At 39.7% G+C, this 24875-nt stretch overlaps 1 protein-coding gene across 1 annotated transcript in view; it reads right to left on the minus strand.

Annotated features, from left to right (window-relative positions):
* The window catches only part of ITGA2 (integrin subunit alpha 2), a 109143-nt gene that overhangs the window by 3588 nt on the left and 80680 nt on the right, over nt 1-24875 (minus strand). Inside the window, exons 17-29 of the mRNA XM_069556563.1 lie at nt 23378-23529; nt 20405-20515; nt 19736-19818; nt 17366-17507; nt 16175-16267; nt 15564-15640; nt 15394-15477; nt 11902-12004; nt 10032-10142; nt 8997-9101; nt 6690-6803; nt 3620-3709; nt 426-542 (exon numbers count right to left, since the gene is read on the minus strand). Coding sequence (XP_069412664.1) covers nt 426-542; nt 3620-3709; nt 6690-6803; nt 8997-9101; nt 10032-10142; nt 11902-12004; nt 15394-15477; nt 15564-15640; nt 16175-16267; nt 17366-17507; nt 19736-19818; nt 20405-20515; nt 23378-23529 — 1382 coding nt within the window. The remainder of the gene's footprint in view (nt 1-425; nt 543-3619; nt 3710-6689; nt 6804-8996; nt 9102-10031; nt 10143-11901; nt 12005-15393; nt 15478-15563; nt 15641-16174; nt 16268-17365; nt 17508-19735; nt 19819-20404; nt 20516-23377; nt 23530-24875) is intronic.

The raw sequence follows: 24875 nt of genomic DNA on the forward strand, positions 1-24875 counted from the left end.
ATGTAAAAACATTACCACTTGTGGCTAATTTGTACAAGACCCAGACCCAAGGCCCTGCCACCAGAGAGGGGGCTGCTCCGGAGAGGTGGCTGTGCAGAATACTGCCCTAGCATCAGCCCTTCAAGGAGGAGATTGATACCCAGAGTTGAATGAATTGCATAAAGTTAAAATTTTCAGGGTCTGCTTATTTGCAGCTGAACAAAACATTCAGGGTCAGCACGAAAGGAAGGTTGGGGGAAAGGGATCAAGACCACTGGAGATAAAATCCTTACTGATCGTTTTTGAAAACATGAGTGAGAATTTGCAAGCAAATTTGCATTTCCTTTTGTCTTACAATAGAAAACGTAGGGTTGCTCTGTGATAAGGAAATTGGAAGACAGAGGTCTTTAGGACCCTCATATTTTAAAATACGAAACAGTTCTTACCTTCCATAAAATTGCAACTAGAGCTAATAGCAAAAGGATTCCAGCGATTACACTTCCTACTATCACTCCAATTGGTACTTCAACTTTCTCATGGGGTTTCATTATCGTAAGGGGAATCTGTAAGTGTACATACAAAACAGTTGTGTTAATTTCAGCACTGGGAAAAAAGTGAGATGGCCTAGTCAAATCCTCTAATCTTAAAAGTGATGGTCCAGAAAGGGGATGTGATTTCCTCACGATCGCAGTCCTCAGTTAAACATTGTGAAGTAGAATTGCTAGAGGAAATGCGCCTGCAAATATAGGCAAGGCACGCAAGTCTCCCCCTTTTCTTCCTTTAATTGCATCAGTACTTAGCAGGTATGTCATCTCTGACGATCTCAGATGCTTTAATCATTTATGAAATGGGAACTTCAGTTTCTGACATCCACTCAAGTGAAAGCATTTGGAACCCAGTCTTGGGGAGGGGAGTCAACAAATTAACCACCCAAATCCCTTGTGATTAAACAACAATTTTGTATTGGGTTCCTAAAATGTTGATTTCACTTACTCTCACTCAAGATTACTTGATAATGAGTTGTTAACAAGTAGAAGTAATATCTCAAGACTCAAGCTGACATTTTCAATGATAAATTGCCCTTGAGGCTACGCATGATTCTTAATGTCCACTTTGTGGCAGTCTTTGTGACTTTGGGCTTCCCTGGTGGCTCAGCGGTAAAGAATCCACCTGCCAATCCCTGGGTTGGGAAGATCTGGAGAAGAAAATGGCAACCCACTTCAGTATTCTTGCCTGGAGAATCCCATGAACAGAGAAGCCTGGTGGGCTCCAGTCCATGAAGCTGCGAAAAGTCAGACATGACTTAGCTACTAAACCACAGCATCAGCATGGCTGCTGTAAGTTCTAACAGTAATGTTCTGTTTTTTTTTGTTTTGTTTTGTTTTGTTTTTTTCAATTGGAGTAAGAATCACAACCATTTCCTCCACAAAGAATATTCTTAAAAGAGTTACATTTTGGAACCAAATGAGAGGAAAAAACCTAACTTACTTGAATTTAACACTGAATTACAATGAGAGATGAGCTGCTTTTCACCAAAGAATTTATGAGTTGGGCTAAATTTTAGTCTGGTTTTTTGGTGACTATAGTTCTAATTTGGATTTTGAAGAGCTAAAATAAAGCTTTGTAAATTTAGGAATAAAATAAACTCATATAGTTCACCGTGTAGTGGCTGTCATATCCCTGCTGCTGCTGCTAAGTCGCTTCAGTCGTGTCCGACTTGGTGCGACCCCATAGACGGCAGCCCAGCAGGCTCCCCCGTCCCTGGGATTCTCCAGGCAAGAACACTGGAGTGGGTTGCCATTTCCTTCGCCAATGCATAAAAGTGAAAGTGAAGTCGCACAGTCGTGTTGGACTCTTAGCGACCCCATGGACTGCAGCCTATCAGGCTCCTCTGTCCACGGGATTTTCCAGGCAAGGGTACTACTTCTGTCTATTTTAGATAACATCCTAATCCAGGCTCCACGGATCTTTAGGGAACCATGAGTACCAGATTTTTGTATCAGATTTTTAAGCAGGCTTAGAATTCAAATCTAAGAATCATTGGTCTACCTATAGGAATAGGTCAGTTTATTCTTTGGATTCCAAAAACTATTTAAAAATTATTTAAAATAGTATTTGAATTAAAAAAATATTTTTATAGACACAAGTAGTAGCTGGCCTCTATTATCAGTATTGAGCAGAGAAGACCATGAAAAGAAATATCTCCCAAAAGGTCCATTGATGTTAATTTAAACTTTTCATTAACACATTTATTCAGTGCAGCTTTCTTAGAGATTTCAGCAGACATCCAGGTATTGTCTGAATACAGCATTCTTCTGAAATGAACTTTTAACATATGTATAGTATTTCCTTCCCCAACCCCGCAGGCTAAATTCATAGCACTCTGATTTTGAATCCCACATTTTCTTTGGCTCCATTTCTGTCTTTCCACACTCCAGCCTCTGAAGATAGGGTGTGGGCCTTCCCTGACAGTCCTAAACCAGAAGCAGAAAAGCATGCTTCATTTTTGTTGGGACAGTAGTGGAACGGCAGTGCTGTGAGCTGTACTCGCAGGCACTGAGAGGCCCGGGGTTCACAAGTCCATAGGCTGCAGCAGTGGACTGAGGCCAGCTGCAAAGCTGGCCTTGGGGGCAGAGTCTTGAACTGGCTTCCAGTTCCTAACAAAAGCATTGGGAGGAAAATGCCCAGGTCTCTGCCAGCAGATTCACTGAGCATGGAAATCCCGCTATATCTAAACAGCATATTCTAAGCAGAGTTCCAGTGCAAAGGAAGGTTGTCCCATGCCAGCTCTTGGAACAGTGAGCCTCTGTCTTCTGTGAGCATATGTTTCTTTGCCAAATCTTTTTTTTTTTTTAAATCAAGAGAAGCATTTACAGTTTTCTAGACGGAAGAGCTAATGAATGGATGTGTCATACAGTGTCAGTTGTAAGGGGTACTACTTAAAAAAAAGCCCTCTAATAAATGCCTTATTTATTAAGCATACTTCAGCACTTAAAAGTACTCTGAAATACTATGTATGATTCAAATGAGCATGACTTAGACTTCATGGCCTAGGATGTAGATTACTTAGTGTAAGCATGAGCAGCAAGGAGAGCCGAGGTGCTGGTTGAGGCTGGAGCGGCGAGAAGGGGGCCACAGCCAGATGGAACCCCTTGCATCCTGCCTTCTGTGGGATCATCATGTCTGATCCAACTTTGCCAATGTGGGGACATGGGGTAGGACAAGTACATAGCTGGGCTTTTTTGAGTAGCAAACACCCTTGTCAAAAGCTCAACATGCCCCCTGCACATACCACTGGCAGAGGGGTGGGCAAACCGCCTGAGCCACTCCTCCAGCCCAACCCCTGGATACAGCCCTCTACCCTCACCCCATATAAGAAAAAACAGCTCCCCTCTCAGTGGGCGAGTAAGCAGGGGAATCTGTTAACTCATTCTTGCTCCCCACCTGCTAAAGCAGGGGCCCCAATAAATCCTTGCCTGAAAAGAGAAAAAAAACTCAACATGATAAACATTAGACTTTTAGAGTTTCACTAAGATAGTTGTATATACAGGTAGGTGAGAAGAATGACTGTTCTATAAACTGTCAGAAATGGAAAGCCTGTGAGACTCCACAACCCACAGGGAGGGATATGAGCACTCACCGTGACGGTGTTTTCTTCGATCACGTATATCTGAGGGTTGTACGTGTTAATTTCTGCAGCTGCTGTCAACTGCACTGTCTGGAAAGTCGACTGGAACATAAAAATAAAGAGTATATTTTTATCCTAGCAGAAGTTAATGCATAAAACAACATGTCCATTATTTATTTCCTTGTGGAAAGTGACTGGAGCAAATGCCAACTCTGAAGACTCAAACATCTTTGTGTGCTTAAATCACTGATATGACAGGACCCCACACGGGAACTTAAGCCGTGTGGGTGGCTGGGCCCTGCAGTGGCAAATTAAACTGAGTCTTGGCGGGTGGGGTCTAGATATCAGCTTGTTAAAATGTCTCTCCAGACGACTCTTGACTTGAAAATGGGTGAAAAACAAAGGTTTAGAACTGAAGTTTTTAATTGGGAAAGATCATAGTTTAGGCTTCTAAAAACTTAAGTTTCTGAAGTGAGAGAAAATTGAAAATTTTATGCTTGCCTAAGTCACAAAATGAAATAGAAAATCAGATTAAAAAAGAGTTTTTCCTCTGGGTACACATGTATAAAATAATACTGTTTGAAGACCACAGATGTCAGTGGCAGACACCTTAAACCTTATGTCAGCACTATATAACAGTGATAACTTCAGATTTCTTAAGTATCTGTACAGAAATATTGGATTTGGGGCAGGCATTTGGAAGGACATACATTTTATGGTGATGTTATTAGTAACCTCCACAAATGAAATAGTTTTGCATGTGCTCCTGAATGCACTTACAGAAAAAGCTATACACTACCACTGTGTTATTTTCTCTGTAATCAAATATTGGGACTGATCTTATTCTGAGATGAAATATAATGCCTGGATTTGAGAACTGCCTTCCCATGCTCTGGCTACTAGGATTGAGTTTTTCTGGTTACCAGGGCACATGATTCAACATACTCCATGAGGTAATTTGCTAAACTATATCTGGGAGCCAGAAGAAGAGAATGCATATCCAAAAAGTGAGCAATTTATTTCTTTTCCACTGGCTCAGTCTCTGATTAGTCTTCTTAATTTTCTCAAGATGGAAGACTGCAGCAGAAGTTAACCCTGATCACTGGTCCCTCAAACATGCATTATTTGGGGAACATTAAGAGTACTGACAATGGTTTAAATTAAAAAAGGAGTAACAGTTTAGTGAATGCTCACTTCATAGTCCCTGTAGAGCACCGGTGAAAGCATTTCCTTACAGCATCGATACATCTGCCCTCCCAAGTCTGGCCATTTGCACAGGCACACAGTCCCCTGCACAGCTGACAAGTAGAGGTGGGCGTACCATGCATACCCAGGAGAGGGAAGTCACACTTGCTTGCATTCAGCCTTTTCCTTACAAAGAGCAGCCAACATGCCATTGATTTGGAGGTCTGAGCAATCACTTTGTGATGAAATTACATTGGAATGTTGACTTACACTGCCCAGAAAAAGGGCAAAAAGTGGTATATTAATGAGCTCTAATACAGGAAATAGGACTCCTATTTCAGACTGGGTCTCCTAGGTGGTCTGAACATCCACTTGGCTGTTGAAATAGTTGAAAACCAGGTGGGAAGAAACATTTGACCTTTCATGAAGGAGGAAGATGTATAAGCCTTGATATACAGCAATTCCCATGAGTGTTTTTCAGCGTAAATAATACACTGCTTCAAAATTTTGCTCCCAGAAATGAAACCGCTGCTTCAGAAAACCTTAGGAAGGTACTTTAAAAAGTCTTACAGTTAAAATGATGTAGCTTTAAACAAACGAGAAAAACCAAATACATTTTACAGAGTTGGAGTGATTGCCTTTTGATTTGCAATGGTTTTCCCTCCCAGCTGGCAAAGATTACTATGAAAACATTTGTTCCTCAAATCCAAGGAGCCAAGATCCAATGGGTAAAACCCAGCACCAATCTGTAGCAGCTGGGATGGTGGCATAACTGCCTGCTTTGCCTCTTACTGTATTTAGAAGCGTCCTGAAGGCTTGAAAGCAACTAACGAAAAAACCAACTAAAAGAAAGCAAACAAGCAGAAAACCCAACTCCTCACTCCTCCACTTCTCTAGCAAATTTGCCCCTGCCTTTCACGGCTCTTCTGTTATTTCTTTATCCAAGAATATTGCTTATATTCTTGTTCCAGGGACAAGTTTGGAGGGAGCTAATTCTCCAATGTTACATAAAACATTCAGCAGGGAATGGGGTCTGTTGGAGAGATCACGAAGTGGTTGGAATATAGGGAATAGGATACAGTTGGTAAGCACCTTGAGGACTGATTTATTCATTTAAAAATCACCTAGAGCTACAAGGCCCCCTGGAGATTTTGCCTTAGAGCCAGTGTTAGTAAAATGAACAACTCGCTGCTTATGTAGTCAGATTTAAAGAGCTTGGTCTATCCTTCCAGTTTCTGAGCCAGATTGAAATTCTGGCTTCCGAAATCTCTACTGGAAGCAGATATCACTACTGCCAAGTCACACGTGCTGATGGAATAACACCCTGACATTGTTCTGGCACTTTCTTTGAACTTTTCATGAGATTGAAATGACTTAAAAAAAAAATTGTAAGCACGTTGGAGATTTCATGAGAGAAGGGGTAAGAACAGGAGAGCAGAGTGTTTATCTGGCTCTAGGAAGACAGATTCTTAGGTCAGATTCACCCTCCAGGTGGTCTGAGATCAATCAGCAGCCACCTGGGGGTGCCAGGAATGACGCTGAGATGTGCATGCTTCGATTTGCGTGTGGCAGAGGAGACCAGAAGGTCAGAGAAGAGCCTGAGGAGGCAGATAGAGAAGGTGGCCCCTCACTCCAGGAATTCTGCTGTGGTAGGTGGGCCTGGGGTCTTAAGAAGCAGAGGCTTTGCAAGCACCTCAGGGGATTCAGAGGCACAGCCAGACTGGGCAGGCTTTGGAAAGGGATGGAAGCATATTACCTTCCAAGGTAAGATTGCTTTGGGCCACTGGGCATAGCTGACATTAGCCAGAATGCTAATTTTGTCAAGAGGTGTGAACTTACAGTGAAGCTTTACATTTCCTTGCTATCCATAAACCCAATAAATAAAGTTGATACTTACTGCTGCAAAAGTCCCATTCCAAATCCTGGTGGACACATTAAGGAAGTATTCTCCCTTCACCTGAAGGTCTCTCAGCCAGCATGTGATGTTACTACATGAAGCGGTTCTACAGTTCTTTCAGGTTGGAGTCAATGATAAAAGAAGTTAGTATGAGCTTTAAAAAAAGAAATGCTAAAATTTTACGAAGACATAAAACCTAGGGAAGGATCTAGGGAAACTGGCAGCCTTGTGAACTATGAGTAATTATTATATAACCCTTCTAGAGATTCTGGCACTTTGCCTCAAAATGTAAGAAGTACATGTCCTTTGCCCCGCCATTTCCCATCTGTGTGGAGGGCCTCAGGAAATAATCATAAATGAGTGTAGAAAAATACAGCAAGCCTATTTATTGCACTACTATTGCTAAGAGGGGAAAAAGGAAATAATTCATGTTTATCAACAGTGTACTAGTTTATTACTGAATATATATACACAAAGGGCTTCCCTGGTGGCTCAGATGGTAAAGAAGCTGCCTGCAATGTGGGAGACCTGGGTTTGATCCCTGGGTCAGGAAGATCCCCTAGAAGAAGAAATGGCAACCCACTCCAGAATTCTTGCCTGGAGAATCCCAGTGGATAGAAGAGCCTGGTGTGCTATAGTCCACGGGGTCACAAAGAATCAGACAACTACTCAGTGACTAACACATTCACTTTTTCGTGTATATACACAAAATTCAGTACCATTTAGTTAGTAACCTCATGATAAAGATGTCTTCCTTGAGTTTTAAAAAAGTCATCATTAAAAGAATCAATGGTTACCAAGGAAGGGTTAGTGGGGAGAGAGGGATGAATAGGTGTAGCTCAAAGGAGTTTCCGGGCCGTGAACTATTCTGTATGCCATAATTGTGATCCATGTCATTATACATTTGTCCAGACTCATAGACTATACATCAAGAGTAAACCTAATGTAAACCAGGGACTTTGGGTAATTATGATGTGTCAATAGGGGGGATCTGATAGTGTGGGAGGCTGTGGGTATGTGGTGGCAAGGGTATATGGGAAATTTCTGTAATTTAAACTCATTTTGCTGTGAACCTAAAACTACTGTAAAAATAAAGCCCGTTAAAAGATCTATGATATATGGGCCAATGAATAAAGGTAGCTTGGTCCATTTATGTAACATTATACATGTGCCTATTTGCAGATTAGTGATTATAAAGAAGAATGTTCAGTAAGTGTTAAGTGGTCAGCTGTTAGATTTCTAAAGAACTTTAGTTTCTTCTTTGCAGTTTTTTGTGTTCCTTTTGCTTTATATTGGAAGTTGCCATTTTTATAAAATCAAGCATATTCACAAAAATATGGAAACTTCTAAGAGGTATGATTGGCATACACTGAGGTGAGTTTCTCCTGGGCATTTTTACATATCTCTGTTCAGATTTAGACCACATTTACACTGTAATTACACTATAGTTACTTAAGAAACTGTTTCATTCTCCCAGCTTCCTGTTTTCCCATCCTTTATGAAATAAAACAATTGCAATGAAAGGAAAACAGGAACAATTCCATGTTGTTCATAGAGGAGAACTGACGTTGACCTTGTACCTGTGCGCTAAGTCACTTCAGTCATGTTTAACTCTGCGATTCTATGGACTGCAGCCCACCGGCTCCTCTGTCCATAGGATTCTCCAGGTAAGAATACTGGAGTGGGCTGTCATTTCCCTCTCCAGAGGATCTTCTCAACCTAGGGATCGAACCCATGTCTCCTGCTTGACAGGCAGATTCTTTACCACTGAGCCCCCTGGGAAGCCCTAGGTTGATCTTATTGTTTGCTAAATGTTTATGTATTTGAATACTTAATAATGTGCCAAGCACCATGCTAGACACTAGACAAGCCTCTTTCCCAAAGAAAGTGGCATATGGCTGCGCAGCAGGATATGATCAAATATGGAAAGCAGAGCAGGGTCGTCAGAGAGTCAAATTTAACAGCTCAATAAAGACATCAGTGATTCTGTGGAGAAGGTGAGAGAGGCTTTACCTCGCATACATGCCCAGCTCTCGCCCAGCTCTTTGCAGTGTTTCCAACATGCCTGACACAAAACTAGTCTGACATGGGATCCTTTTGATTTCATGAAATTATAATAATGGCATAAGCGATAATGCCAATAACCTGGATTTGAGTGTATATTTTCTTGATTCACACAGACCATCAAAGGCAAAACAGGAAAGTTCTCCCACATGTGTGGTGGCAGGGAAAAAGAAGTGCCTCAATTTCCAGGTAAAACAAACAATGAATCACCCAAGGAAATTTCACCCATTAACCTGTCCTTACCAATTCTTTTATGTGCCAGAAATTTTCACTCTTGAAAGATACAGAAGAAGATGTCTGTCCTATTTTTAGTGGGTTTATTTCAGCTTTGCAACTGATGTCACCAGCCTACAAAGAAGGACATCAAATTGGTCTTCAGAAGCAAGATGGTTTATGATGTTTTTGACTTGTTAGGAAATCCTGTTGTCCCATGTTGGGGCAGGGGAGGGCTCCCAGGATTCCCTTCATTGTGCTGACCTGGCCACACTTCTGGACATCACCACTGTAATTCTGATTCAAATCCTTCTGATGTGGCTGGATGGTGTGGCACCAGTTCTTAACAGTCCATATGTGATGAAAGAAATTTGCAATAACAACTGACTATGAGTGATTTCACTCGGGTTCTTTCCTGTGGAACAGTTTAGGCTTTTGCTTCCCTCTGGTCACCTGTGAACACCACAGAAGTACTGCTGCTGTAGCATCAGCTAAGCGCTAATCACAGGGTTTGGCTAGAGTATGTTGGAACTACCTGGATGGCCCTTAAAAGGAAAACACCAGTGCTAGAGCCTTCGCCCTGGAGATTCTAGTATAATTGCCTGGGGTAGGCCTTGGAATCACACAGATTTGAAAAACGACTCAGGTGATTAAATGAGCACCCAGAGTGGACAACCACCGGACAAAAGCCCTGGCCGAGAGCTTGAAACCAAGCTACTGACTGCAGCTGTGTGGCCCAACTACTCTCCCACCATGGGTTCAACCTCTCACTTCCCAGCCAGCTAACTTCTCTATAAACAGAGCTCTGACAAAGTCAGATCTTCACCTGATCAGAACGAGGTGCTAATAACAATTTCTGCTATCTGTAAATCCCTAGACCCAGACATTTCTGATGACGATATCCTGCTTCTAATATGAAATTAACTGCTAGTTAACTGGCACCCAGAGTGCAGAGGGATTATCTTTTCAGTTCCTCGTCTATAAGGTGGCAGGCATGATCACCCCACCTCGGGGTGTTTCCACATGGGAGGTGTGCATTTCTATAGGCAGTCTGGCTGCCCTTACCTGATCTGTGTGCACCCCAGTCAGGTACATCAGCGGGTTCCTGCCTGTGGTGTGTTGAGGGATGTGGATGATCACAGATGCCATGCTTACTGGAACACTTCCTGTTGTTACCTGTGCAGTAAGGACACAGTCTTATTGCTGCTCCATCAGACACACATTGCAAGGAAAGTGATCAATAACCTCAGGGTTGATGACGGGCAACTATTAAGTATAGACTGAGTTCCTATGAAAGTGAGTCACTACTTTATGGACTCTGAGCCCTTGTGTTTTATCTCTCATTAAAATCTCAACATCTATGATTGGGACTGGTACATAATTTGTGACTTAGGAGAGGGTTAGAAACACCTTCCATCTGTGGGTTTGGCCTGTCAGGGCATGAAGTCCCACTCTGCCCCTGATAACAGCAGGGCTTAGGCAAGATTCTTGACCCCTTCATGCTTCAGTTTTCTCATTTGCAAAATAAAGATAGTCAGCAACTCAGTAGTCATGCACAGGTATAGCCTCTGTTCTTACTGGTGGGAAGTCTGTCCTAATTGTTCAGGGCTCATGCCCTATTGGGGTTAGACATTTTAAAGAACACTCATAGGAATAATAATCCTACCAATCTAATAACTGATTTGGGAATTAAATGGGTTAACATATACAAAGTATTTCATACAAAGGCTGATACTTATTATATGTCTTTGAATATTATTTTATTGTTACTACTAATTGACTAAATGTTTCATTAAAGAAGTAACTGCCAAATACCATGCACATTTTGTAAATTCCATAAATTTGGATCACAAATCAAGATTCCTTTAAGGACTTTTAAAGAATATAAATTATCACCAAATTATAGAGTTGTAACCATTTGACAGATTAGTAGTATATGTACAAAAATAAAATGACAGGCTGGTGGATGGATTCTTTCCTTTTTATTTAACAAAGTTTATGTAATGTCATTATAAAATATTCTCTCACAAATTCGTTTCTCTTTATATAACTGGAAACAAACTTTAATAATTACCAACTAATAGAAATTGATTTAAAAATATTTTGTATACTACTTAGCATGACTGTACAAAGTAAATATTTGTATACAAATGGTGAGCTTCTCAAACAGAAGTGGTTTTCAAGCATAAATTGGCATTATATTGCAGAGACTCTATCCACAGTAGTAGCTTTATGTTAATACTCTGTTGATTAATATTCAACATTTGCTTTCAAAATACACCAATTATCCCTTACCCTGGATACAAAACTATGTATCAATACAAAGCCCAGCTGTTTACTTATCGATGGCCCATCTTTGTGGTTCTCAAAGAATTGCACCTGGCCCAGAAGCATCTGCATCCCTTGGGAACTTGTTAGAACTGCACATTGTTAGGTCCACCCCAGACCTTTCGAGTCAGAACTACTGAGATGGAGCCCAGTGACGTGTTTGACAAGACTCAGGTGATCCTAATGTGTGCTCAAATTTGAGAACCACTGGCATATTTCATATTTCACGGAGAAGGCAATGGCACCCCTCTCCAGTACTCTTGCCTGGAAAATCCCATGGACAGAGGAGCCTGGTGGGCTGCTGTCTATGGGGTCGCACAGAGTCGGACACGACTGAGCGACTTCACTTTCACTTTTCATTTTCATGCATTGAAGAAGGAAATGGCAACCCACTCCAGTGTTCTTGCCTGGAGAATCCCAGGGATGAGGGAGCCTGGTGGGCTGCTGTCTATGGGGTCGCACAGAGTCGGGCACGACTGAAGCGACGTAGCAGCAGCAGCAGCAGGCATATTTCAACTTTGTTTTACTTTCTTCTTCTCTTCCTGCCCTCATTCCCGCCCCTGCCCCCTTTCTCCTGACTTCCCATTCTTGTAACAGGTGTACCAACCTTAATGGAGAAGATGAATTTTGGACCAATATCTTCAAAACTGTGCACGACAGAAGAAACATTCCCATCCAAGGAGACTTCATAAAAATTTATGTTGGTAGATCTGTTGGATGATATTTGTAAAGCTGAATATTTTAGTTATGCTATTGCTCTTGAAGTTTAATATTTCTTTTACTTATATATCTTCCAGCTTATATTACAAGCGAAAGAATTCACATTTAGGTACAAAACATTAAAGGAAAACAAATATTTGTTATGGACTTAAAGTTCAGTATACATTTCTAAGGCTAAAACAAGTTCCCCTTCATGATCATTCTACTAAGATTCTTTGTGTTACATCAGTTGTATATATAGATGCATATATCAGTTGTAAGTTTCTAAAATAAGTACAAATGTATTACTTTAGAATTTGGAGTGAAACTCTTTGCAAGATTGCTATTATATTGACTGCTGTGTTAATACAGTGGACACCTGGGTCTTATTGATTGGACTAACAAATTTATAAGGCAGAGGATTTTCCACTTGGTATGATGGCTGAAATATCATACAATAATAAGATATCAGGCATTAGCTCCTGCACTACTGATCACTGGATGCCTGTGAAATAGGGTGTACATTTTATTATTTCTTCAGTATTCTTGCCTGGCAAATCCCATGGACAGAGGAGTCTGGCAGGCTATAGTCCATGGGGTTGCAAACAGTCGGACACAACTTAATGACTAAACAATGACAACAATCCTTAGTTTCAAGCCAACTCTGAAGCTTTGGTCTGAATCGGGGTAGGTCCATCTGTCTCTACCACTGACCACAGAAACCACTTCTAAGATGGCTAAGTCAGGAGTTTTGTTAATAGATTAGACCTAGAGGTAATGGCCTAACTGAATGTCTTTGCTTGGGGCTGCTGAGTAGGGTTTGCAAGTGAAAAAATGACCAGGCCTGAGGGAACCTGCATAGGACCACCCAGACTGAAATGTAACTGAATACCATTCCCTCTCTTCACTCATTTCTGGGAATCTGAAGCTGAATTCCAACCAGGGCAGCTTCCTTAGGGGGTAGAGGGCAGACAGCAGGGGCAGGAGTCTGAGAAGCAATATTTATTGCCATCAGACAGTTTATCCTAATTATAATACATTGATTCTATTTCCTAAAAAAAAAAAAATTGGACTGGATATTTTCAAGATAGAGTCCTTTGGTTTCTTTACTGAAAATCTTGCCTTTTCTCTCTTTTATGCATTAGAATTTTCCCCAAAATTCTCAAAAGGAAAATATGTCAAAGGCACTTAAATAAATGTAGTATTTGTCAAGGTTATGTCTACGAGAGGAAATAATGATTTGTCAGCGTTACATGGAAAATGGGAAAACTGACTGGGATTTAAAACAGAAAGCCTGACTCCAATAAAAATTAATTAAAAAAATAAAATAGAAAGGCTGGCTGTATGTGCCTTTCAGATCTTTGTGTGAGCCCCTATGTATGGCCAGTTTTTAAATTAATTAATATGCTCTGTTTCTGCATTTTAAAGAGATCCAACATTTTTTCATTTGTTCCTTAAGGCTTCCGTCAGTTACTTAAATATTGATCAATATATTTATATTAGCAGTTAGCTATAGTGGGGCAGATCCTGTTTTAGAAATAAATTCTACTGTCATCTATTTCCACCCATCATATTTGCAAAATATAATTGCACACTTATGTAGCATCAAAATGGTTCCTAAGGGATATATTCAATAATTGGGATTGGGTAGGACTTTTTTCTTTTTTTTTTTTTCAAAAAGTAATTAAACTGTGTTTGTGTCTGTGTGTGTGCCTGTGTGTGTGCATGTGCACGTGTGTGAGTGTGTGTGTGGAGGGAGGGCATATATCCTAGTAGACAGATAGACCTTGTATCTGGAAAATATTCTGAAACAGCCGAATTTGTCATTACAAAATGACAAGAGGAGATCGGAGGGATAATTTCTCTTCATCGTGCATTTTTCCGTGATGTTTGGGTTATCTATCCATGCACATTTAACATCTTTCTTTTTAAAAACATATTAAGACAAATTATCTGGATGGTAGGTTTAGGAACCACTTTAGCTTTATTCTTGATAATTCTCCATATTTTTTAACTGCATGATATACTTTAAACATCAGAATGTCTGAGAATCCAATTTACCATCACAAAAAATACATAGCTAAGATTTAGTAAATGTGAAGTCCCATTTATTTCATCTTAAAATAACTGAAAACGTTGGCCATGGTGGGAGAATGGAATGATGAAAAGGCTCTATTAACAAAAAGCATTTAGGATGAGAAAGTAGAATTATAGGTAGGAAGGAAAACATTTAGGTAATGTGGTGCTAGCAATCTCTTCGGCTGCAGCTGTTTTCAGTTACTTATTTTAGCAGCTGAGGGCCCTTTGAAATCTGTAGCTACTGAATAATTTTTCAGGGATGGATGACTTGAGATACAGTTTCTGCTTTTGCCGTTTGCAACTCACTTGATACAGAAGCATTCTTTTCATCTTTGCTCATGTGTCTTGAGCTCTAGACATAATGACATATTTTCCTTTTTGTTTTTGCTCAGGGATCTGTTGGATGATCCACATATTCCATGCTTTTAGGGGTTGGAGTGATGTTAGAGAAAGCTGCAGTCACTGGACACTTCGTAGCCTGGCTCCCTGGGGATAGGTTGCTGTGTGTTTTCCAGGGGTCATTGAGCTGTACTGCAAAGCTGCCGTAGTGTTTCAGCAGCTAGAGAACTCTAGTTCCCAGGCTTGGAGGTGGGCCTCACCTGGGACTTCTGTACCTGCACAGCTGTGCAGCAACGTGTCCGTGCCCATGAACCCGCTTCACTAAGTGGGAATGAAGGTGATAATATCAGCATCTGTGGTGTCTGCAAGTTACTCACCTCGCAAGACACCTGTCTCTCTGAACAATTCAAGATAATAGGTATCAAGTGATAGTGTTTTGGCCGGTGCTCTCAGGTTTACTTGCTTTGGACAGACAAGAAAGTGGAATAACTCATTTCTTTCTGGATGACCTCTTTTGAAAAATGCCTCATTTCATCTTGGTTGGAAGAAACCCCTAATCCACTGTGCCAGGAATTTTCTGTGACTAGATTCAATATCTGTGCCCAGGGCTTCGATGTCCAAGAGTGGGGCTACCCCTTGAGATCTCATGTGGACAGCAGGACAGAGGTGTGGGGAAGCAAGTGGTGGCAGCTCCTTGGGGCCCTGCGAGCTGTGCTCTGACAGCTCGTCCAAGAGCCTGCAGGGGAGCTCCCCTTGGCACGTGGCAGACAATTATCTTTCCGGGATTGCTCTTAATAAATCTAAGGAGTCCCTCAAGGGTCCCCTAGGGACCAGTTTGCCCCTGGACTTCTGTTTTAGTTGACAAGGAGGAAACACTGAAATTCAAATTCTCCAGGAAAGAATGAGCATGTAGAGAACTTCGTTAGTCATGAACCAAAAGTGTTGTGAGCTGCGGTCTTAGGCTCCCCACTGTTTCACCTACCTTGTTATGTGAATTTCAGCATCATACAGCAGAGAGAGTTTTAAGTTGACTGAATTATCTGCCATGTTTTCTTCCTGGCTTTCACTATTGAAAGGAATATTAGGAAATTACTGAAAGAGAAATGTTAGAAAAGCCACTTTTCATCAATTCATGACTTCATCGTGTTTTACCTCAAGGCTCGGAAACTGATAGATGCCTGATTCTGAAGGTTTTGAAGATTGAAGTCGAAGTTAATAGTGAAAGTCACCTATATACAAAATGAAAACTCATCAATCTATGATGCTTTGTACTCAGGGACCAACATAAAAAAAAAAAAACTGTTCCATAAAAGTAAACTCAGTCCCATTTGATTCTGAATTTTATGAAACTTAAGCTTTCTAATGTGTAGAATATCTATGTATTTGTCCACCTTGCCTCACCTTCAGAACAGAACTGAGTTTACTTAACAAATACATACAGCAGGTCTCCCTAAAGACTCAGTCAGTAAGGAATCTGCCTGCAAAGAAGGAGACCCGAACCACTTTTCTGAACCACTTTGACTGGTGTTCAGAAAATCTTTCTATGTTGTGTGTGTCTTTGGAAATGAACTATATAGGGGGAAATCCCACTTTTATTAATAATTTAAAGCATGCAGATATTAAAAAATTTCCTTTATGCAGCCAATTATTTTGTGGTGCCTCTCAAATGATGACACTTAATAAAGAAAGATGGTTCACTGGTGAATTAACACCAATCATGGGAAGGGGTCAGCATGGATTTGGGGATGAAATGGAACTTCTACCTGTTGTTTGCTCTTTAAAGCAGGGTAGCCCACATTGCAGGTAACAGACTTCTGAGATGAAGCAATCTGGCAGGTCACTTCTGTCCCATCAACCTGAATGAGACCAGAGAAACAATGATCAATTCTTTTTCAATGTCTGTATGTGTGTGCGCTCATGCACATATGTGCCAAAAGAAATATAAACCACCTAGATATTTTAGCAGTAAGGTTGTGTTCACACCAAGACTTGAAAATCTTCTATGTATTGTCCGGATGGCTAACATCTATTTTTATTGCTAGACAGGCCACCCAACAAAGCAAAGTCAGATACTGAAATTTCCCCCAGAAATAAATCATATGTCATATTTCAGAAGCACAAAATAAATTTAATCCACTATTTAGAAATGCTATCTTTAATACACACCTTTCTCTCAATATATTTGAAAGTTATAGCTTCAAGAGCAAATAAAATATAGCTTTTGTTTATATTTTAAATAACTTAAAAGAATCATCTTCAGATTTTTTCAAGTTTCTTCTTTTTAAAATAAGAAGCTGTCATTTGGCACAAGAAATTTAAACACTAAAGTCAGAATTGGTATAGAACACTAAATCTATTAAGTTCACAATGACTTGAAACTGGATGAAACCATTTTTAAAATCCTTTCATCAAGTAGTGAATTTGGAAAATCTGAGCTGTTCCCTTCTCTCCTTTTCACTGCTTGGTGGCAGAGGAACCACGGGGGCGTTCATGGTCAAGCGTGTTCCTGGTATAGCGATCAAGTCAACATGAGTAACTGACCTCGCTGGAATGCATTGTCTTGGCAGCAGCAAGACCTGTGGTTACAGAGCTTGGGCTGAGCTGTGGGACTCTAATTTCTGAGAGCAAGTGCAACTCCCAGCATCTGTGCACCTCCATGCAGCCTCATCACACAGATGGCTTGAGGAGAGTTTACAGTAGAGTCTGGCTACAACTGCCAAGGGTCAGGTCAAAGGAAAAATCTGATCTAAGCCATGAAGCTGAACTGGTCTAGATACACAGCCAGGCTATGTTCTCAAGCAGTTTAACTAGTTGGGAGCCACAAGTGTCAAGATTGATCATGTTGAGGGGCAAGGAATTTCTTCAGAAAACACAGAGGACCTGGAGATTTGAGTAGAAGGAAGACAGTAATTGACAACAAAAATTGCAGTTATCACCAGAGTGCCTTCACGTACAGGCATGGACCAGGAAGCAAAAAACAGGTTTTCTGAAAAATCAACAACAATCTCACTGTTGTAGGCACTTTCCTTCTTGTTTTCCAGTTTTACTGAAAATGTTAACCTTTTGTTTTGGTTGCTGACAATGAAGGGCTGTTGTCTGTTAACAGTAAAAAGGAGAAAAAACAGTCATTACAGTTTTGTTCTCTTTTTTTAAGTCAGCATTCAAATACTTTACTCATTTAAAAAACAAATTTTGGATTTACTAGAGACTGAGAAGACTGCTTAATAACAAATTATCTTCATAATAAAATAATACTGGCAATGAATGAATAAATCCTGTTGGGTTTTCTTCTTTGTTGCTTTTAATTACATTGCAGAAAAAGACACCATCCAAATATAAGTGGTTTTATATTTCTTAGTGCTTACTCCTATATGGATGAGAGAAAGTGAAATTTATACTTTCTATATTGAAGTATAGTTGATTTATAATATTAGTTTCATGTGTACAATACAGTGATTGAATCTTTTTATAGATTATATTCCATTGAAAGTTATTACAAAATAATGACTATATTTTGCTGTGCTATACAATATAGTTTTGTTACTTATCTTTTTTACATTTACATAATATTAATAGTTTGTATCACCTAATTACATACCTCTATCTTGCCCCGTCCTCCTTCCCTCTGCCCACTACTAGTTTATTATTTTTCTATTTCTATTTTGTAATATATATTTGTTTTGTTTTAAATTCTCTATATGAGTGAAACAGAATATTTGTCTTTCTCTGACTTAGTTCATGAAGCACAATACCCTCTAGGTCCATCTACATTATTGCAAATGGCAGAATTTTATCCTTTTTATGGCTGAGTAATATTCTATTATATATATAAATGTGTATACATAAATATATATATACATCTTCCTTTATCCGTTCATCTATTGATGGACACAGGTTTCTTCCATGCCTTGACTATTGTAAATAATGCTGCTATAAACACTGGGGTACGTCTATCTTTTCAAATTAGTGTCTTTGTTTTCTTTGGATGCATGTCCAGGAGTAGAATTGCTAGATCATATGATAGTTCTATTTTTAGTTTTTTGAGAAACCTCCATACTGTTTCCCATAGTTGGCTGCACCAGTTTACATTCCCACCAACAGTGTAAAAGGGTTCCATTTTCTCCACGTCCTCACTAACATTTGTTATTTATGTTCTTTTTGATGACAGCCATCTTGCCAGGTATGAAATAGCATGATACCTCATCATGGTTTTGATTTGCATTTCTGATGATTAGCACTGATGAGCATTTTTTTATGTGCCTGTTGGCCACTTGTATGTCTTCTTTGGGAAAATGTCTGTTCAGGTCTTCTGCCTATTTTTAAAATCAGGTTTTTGGTTTTTTGACATTGAGTTGTACAAGTTGTTTATATATTTTGGATATTAACCCCTTAGCGGTCATATCATCTACAAATATTTTCTCCCATTCAGTGGGTTATCTTTTTGTTTTGTTAATGGTTTCCTTTGCTGTGCAAAAGCTCTTAAGTTTAATTAGGTCTCACTTGTTTATTTTTGCTTTTATTTCTTTTGTTTTCAGAAACAGAGACAGAAAAGCTACTGCTACAATTTATGACAAAGAGTGTTCTGCCTCTGTTTTCTTTTAGGAGTTTTGAGGTTTCAGGTCTTATATTTAGGTCTTTAATCCATTTAGCATTTATTTCTGTAGTTCATATGAGAAAATGTTCTAATTTTATCTTTTTACATGTAGCTATCCAGTCTTCCCAGAACCACTTATTTAAGGGACAGTCTTTCCTCCATTGTATATTCTTGCCTTTGTTGTAGGTTAATTGACCATAAGCAGATGGGTTTATTTCAGGGTTCTCTATTCTGTTCCATGGATCTATATGTCTGCTCTTGTGCCCAAACCATGCTCTAACCTGAAGATACTTCAAACTTTGTTCTTTTTTATGAAAATTGCTTTGAAAATGTGGAGTCTTTTGTGGCTCCATATAAATTTTAGAATTATTTGCTCTAGTTCTGTAAAAAAACGTCATGGATATTTTGAGTGGGATTGCATTAAATCTGTAGTTTGGTGTGGACATTTTAACAATATTAATTCTTCTAATCCAAGAGCACAGGATATCTTTCAATTTCTTGGGATTATTTTCAAATTCTGTTATTAATATTTTATAGTTTTCAGAGTATAAGTCTTTCACCTCCTTGGTTAAGTTTATTTCTAGATACTTTGAAATTTAGATTTTAAGGATCTTTAGGAGTTATGATGCTTCTTTTGTAAAAAAAATTTCCATACACAATCATTTGAATAAAGTAATCTAACATGTCTTTTATTTCAACAATTTTCACTGTGCGTTAAAGTAAAACTTACTGAGTGGCTGGCAGCTGCTGAACATTTAGAACTAGATCAGAAATGCAAACTCCATCATCACCACAGTCTTTATGGAAAGGGATCTACAGAAAAACAAAAAAGAGAAAAACAATCCCCCAAATTTGCTATTGAGTTAAAGTAGAGGAACACATAATAGTATTATTCCATTTATATAAAGTTCAAAACCTTGTGAAACTAAACCACATTTTAGAAATATATACCTGTTTAGCAACATCAGAAAGAAAAACATTGATAAATGCAACATTCAGGATGGTGGTGCAATCTGGGGGCATAAGACAAAAGTGGATATGATAGAGTATGGAGTAATACAGAGAATTTCAGAGGTATCGGTACCATTTTATTTTTTTAAAATGGGTTGTGAACACAAGGTATTCCCTTTATTGTTATTTATTTCTTCAATAACATTTACTGAGCGCCTGTGGTGGGCCAAGCACTACTCGCAGTGCTGGAGACAGAGCAGGGAACAAGGAAGACAAAATCCCTGTCTTCACGGAACTTACATGCTGGTGAACTTTCCATAGAAGTAACTGTACTTCAATTAGAAAATTACCAACTTAGGCTATGTCCTAAGTGTCTTAAAAACACTAAGGCAGTGACTGAAACTTTGCCAGCTAGTCAGGAATTCCAAGAAAGGCAAGCCGTACTTACACTAAAGACCTTGACCGTCTCAGAGTAGGCTTCAAGGGCAGGGTTACTGCCAGGGTTTTCCAGACTAATGTTCACACACAGATTCAGAGGGCTGATAGTGTCAGAGGGCTCCTAAATACACACAGAGTTAGTGGATTAGGGCATGGCAGCTTCAAACAAGAAAATGACCACACATATGCTCACAATTAAACACACAGTCCACTCTCAGTCATGCAGAATAGCTCTGCTTTGAACTTTCAAGGCTCTTGCTTCTTCACTGCAGCCATGAAATTACAAGACGCTTACTCCTTGGAAGAAAAGTTATGACCAACCTAGATAGCATATTCAAAAGCAGAGATATTACTTTGCCAATTAAGGTCTGTCTAGTCAAGGCTATGGTTTTTCCAGCGGTCATGTACGGATGTGAGAGTTGGACTGTGAAGAAGGCTGAGCACCGAAGAATTGATGCTTTTGAACTGTGGTGTTGGAGAAGACTCTTGAGAGTTCCTTGGACTGCAAGGAGATCCAACCAGTCCATTCTGAAGGAGATCAGCCCTGGAATTTCTTTGGAAGGAATGATGCTAAAGCTGAAACTCCAATAATTTGGTCACCTCACACGAAGAGTTGACTTATTGGAAAAGACTTTGATGTTGGGAGGGATTGGGGGCAGAAGGAGAAGGGGACGACAGAGGATGAGATGGCTGGATGGCATCACTGACTCGATGGAGGTGAGTCTGAGTGAACTCCGGGAGTTGGTGATGGATAGGGAGGCCCGGCGTGCTGCGATTCATGGGGTTGCAGAGTCGGACACGACTGAGTGACTGAACTGAACTGAACTGAACTGAAGTCTGCTGTTAGCTTCTCCACTTCTAAGAGACTTCAAAACTTGGGCTCAGTAAAAATCTGAAGCACTGATTCAGATAAACTGAACAGTCATTTCATTATTTATATAAGTCATGATCAATATTTAGATGAGATATCCAGTTTTCAGTGCTCAGAAGATCACTCTGTTAGTACCTAGCTCTTGGGTTGTTGGCCATGTTCTTTCCATTCCTACTGCCAAGACTTTTGGCATCTACAGGTGTCCTGACCAAACCTCTGGAAGAGAATATAATGACCTGGAAGGGAAAGTCCCAGGGTTCACTGTCAGGAATCGACAAGGGGACTCCCCTTCCTAGTCTCTAGTCTACAAAACCAGATGAAAGTGTTTCGCATACTCGAAACCAAGCTCCCCAGTTTCCAGCCTAGCTGTCTGTCAGTGCTCTTTTGCATGTCGAAGAGGATGCACATATCACTCAGCAGGCGTTGAAACCAGCACTGTCCAGCTGTAAGTAGGACAGTTCCTCTTTGTCCAGTAAAGATGGTGGAGGATTTGCAATGCTCCAAGAGGCCTGGGCTGCTTCTAGTTTTTGAGGTTTCCTGTCTATTGCACAATGAAAATAATGCCAAAACAGGGCTGCAAACACCATCTAGCATTCTCCTTCAAGAAAGAATGCCTGTACATTGGTAAGCACTAAAAATTAAATTTCCTTTTCTTAGGAGTGATATCTTTATCTCAGCAGGACTTCTGTCTTGAGCCCTTTGGACAGGGGGTAGAGGGGCAGGGTCAGTGAGTTCCTGACTACAGGGAAATGTATCCTCGGCTGCAGGGTTGGCACATAGGATGGACTTGGGTATTGATAGCAAATATGGTGTTACCTGGAACAATACCTCTCAGCTGACCACAATAATATACACCTTGTAAAAACTTCACAAGTACACACGGGAGAGAATAGGAGACGTATTTATATATATGTAGTAGTTGGGTCACTCAGTCATGTCTGGCTCTGTGACTTCATGAACTGTAGCCTGCCAGGCGCCACTGTTCATGGAACTCTCCAGGCAAGAATACTGGAGTGGGTTGCCATTTATTTCTCCAGTTTATATATATACATACGTACACCACATCCTGGCTGTCTTACTTCCCCCACAATGGATTACATGTTTAATTTGACCCACCACGTAGCACAAGGATAAGAGAGAATGGAATCTGGCTTTTATTCCTTTAAAGATGTATAATTGGCACATTATCAACAAAAAAAGTCTAGGCCTTCACAAAGAAGAAACCTTCAACCTGAACAATAAATTACTCAACTGATTTTAGTTCATTCAGCTCTTTGTTCAACTCTTAGCACTTCTTGAGATGTGATTTCTGTATCATCCTTCTATTTGAGAAATGTCTGGGGATGCCCCTTAGACATATTCACTGGATCTGAAGGGAATTTCTGAGGAGGGTGGGGTTCCAGCATATGAATTTTATAAAAGTTTCTTTGGAAATTCTTATGCATCTTAAACTTTGAGAACCACATTCTAGGAAAGTTCTTGAATAACTCTTATAAAAATAGTTTCCTGAATAAATTGTACTTTCAAATACCATAACCTGGCTTCTGGGGGGAAATAATCATATAATTTATAAGATAAGCTTTTTTAAGAAATTTTCTTCTGAGAAGCACTTTTTATACTTGGGAGAATTTCAAAATTCATGTGAACTGTAGTAATTATGGCATAAGATTAGAGCAAAGAATTTCTACCTCATAATCTACCATCCTTCACCTGTATCAATGTAAATCTAATAATGAGGGCAATTAGAGTTATCTTTTTCAATCATTTAAAAATAAATATTCTCCCGATATGAAAATGTCAATATAAAATTTATTGTCAACTAAAAGTTCTTCCTATTAAACATTTAAGAAATCACTATCTTTGATTTGTTGAAGAATCTTATTTTTAGCCCTTTTACTTGCCATCCCAAGTAAAACTTAATGCAACTAACTTACATAATAGCATGTAACCACATAGATGAGAGTAAGGGAAATATACTCCTATTCATAGACCAAAAAAAGCAGTAATTAGAAGAGCAAGGGGTCTTCTCACTCATAAGCCTCCAATTCAGGCTTCCACCATTCCTTAGTCTTTAAAAAGGAAGGCGATGAAAGAGAGGACTCGGAGGCTCACCTGTATGTGGATGATGTACTCAGAACAGCGCTGTGCTTGACTTACTATCATGGTCTTCTGCAAGCACCTTTCATTATTTTCCTTAAATAACCCCCTGGACGTCACTCTGGATGAAAACTGGTCTTCATCAATTGTGATGTTATACACAATGGCTATAATAAATGTCATAAAGAAATGTCATTACAAATACATTTTTAAGGAAAAGGCATTCCTGTTTTATTGTATCTCCCTGGGTTAAGTCTCTGACTACAAGAAAACAAAAACCTGTCTTCCTTTTGATGGACTGTGAACCATGGCCTGTGATATTTGTAACTGCAGCTCTGGTATGATGTACGTTGACTGTGGATACAAAGAAACGTGATTCAAAGAAATGTGATTTGACGCAGTGGAAGGAAAAGTAGACTTGCCACCCGGAAATCTACTGAATGATGTTGGTCAAACTCTTTCCTCAAACAGCAATTTCATTGTCCGTAACATGGTGACGTGCAAAGGAAAGGTATTATTATTGAGTGCCTACAATTGAACACGTTCTCATACGTTATGTAAGTTTCACAATAAACCTGGAACATGGATATTATTATCCTGTTTTTCAGATAATTAATAGAATATTATTTGGTTTTTCAAAATAATTCACCTCAGCTCACACAGCTAGGGCCTGGTCAGAAGTAAAGTTCGAGTAATTTTGAAATCAGACCCCATATTCCTACTATTTCTATGCAGTTTAGAGGATTCACTGTTATTTGAGGATTAAATTAGATACTCTAAGGGGAAATGTGTAGCGCCTTGCATATTCCAAAAGCTTACTTGGGGAAAGTCATGTTATACTGCAATAACAAGTGTTGAATTGGACAGACTTGTTTTGAATCTTAATCTCATCATTGACAAGCTTTAGGCAATTTTCTTAACCTCCTTGAACCTCCATTTCTTCATCTATAAAACAGAGATAATAATACTAACCTAGGGAAACGGAATGAGAAACATATGTGATAAAAACTGATGTCAGTAGCTAATGTCCAACTATCAGAACTTTCAATAAAATCTGTTGGCTACCCACCCAACACTGAGAAGATCTGATACTATTAATAGCATCAACTGCATTGCTTAGGATTATGATTATTCTATCTTATTATTTACAAGAATTCATGATTTGAACTGTGGTGTTGGAGAAGACTCTTGAGAGTCCCTTGGACTGCAAGAAGATACAACCAGTCCATCCTAAAGGAAGTCAGTCCTGATTATTCATTGGAAGGACTGATGCTGAAGCTGAAACTCCAATACTTTGGCCACCTGATGCAAAGAACTGACTCACTGGAAAAGACCCTGATGCTGGGAAAGATTGAAGGTGGGAGGAGAAGGGGACGACAGAGGATGAGATGGTTGGATGGCATCAGCGACTCAATGGACATAAGTTTGAGTAAACTCCGGGAGTTGGTGATGGATAGGGAAGCCTGTTATGCTACAATCCATGGTGTTGCAAAGAGTCAGACATGACTGAGCG

The sequence above is a fragment of the Ovis canadensis genome, chromosome 16, assembly GCF_042477335.2.
Source record: "Ovis canadensis isolate MfBH-ARS-UI-01 breed Bighorn chromosome 16, ARS-UI_OviCan_v2, whole genome shotgun sequence".
NCBI classification, from domain to species: Eukaryota; Metazoa; Chordata; class Mammalia; order Artiodactyla; family Bovidae; genus Ovis; species Ovis canadensis.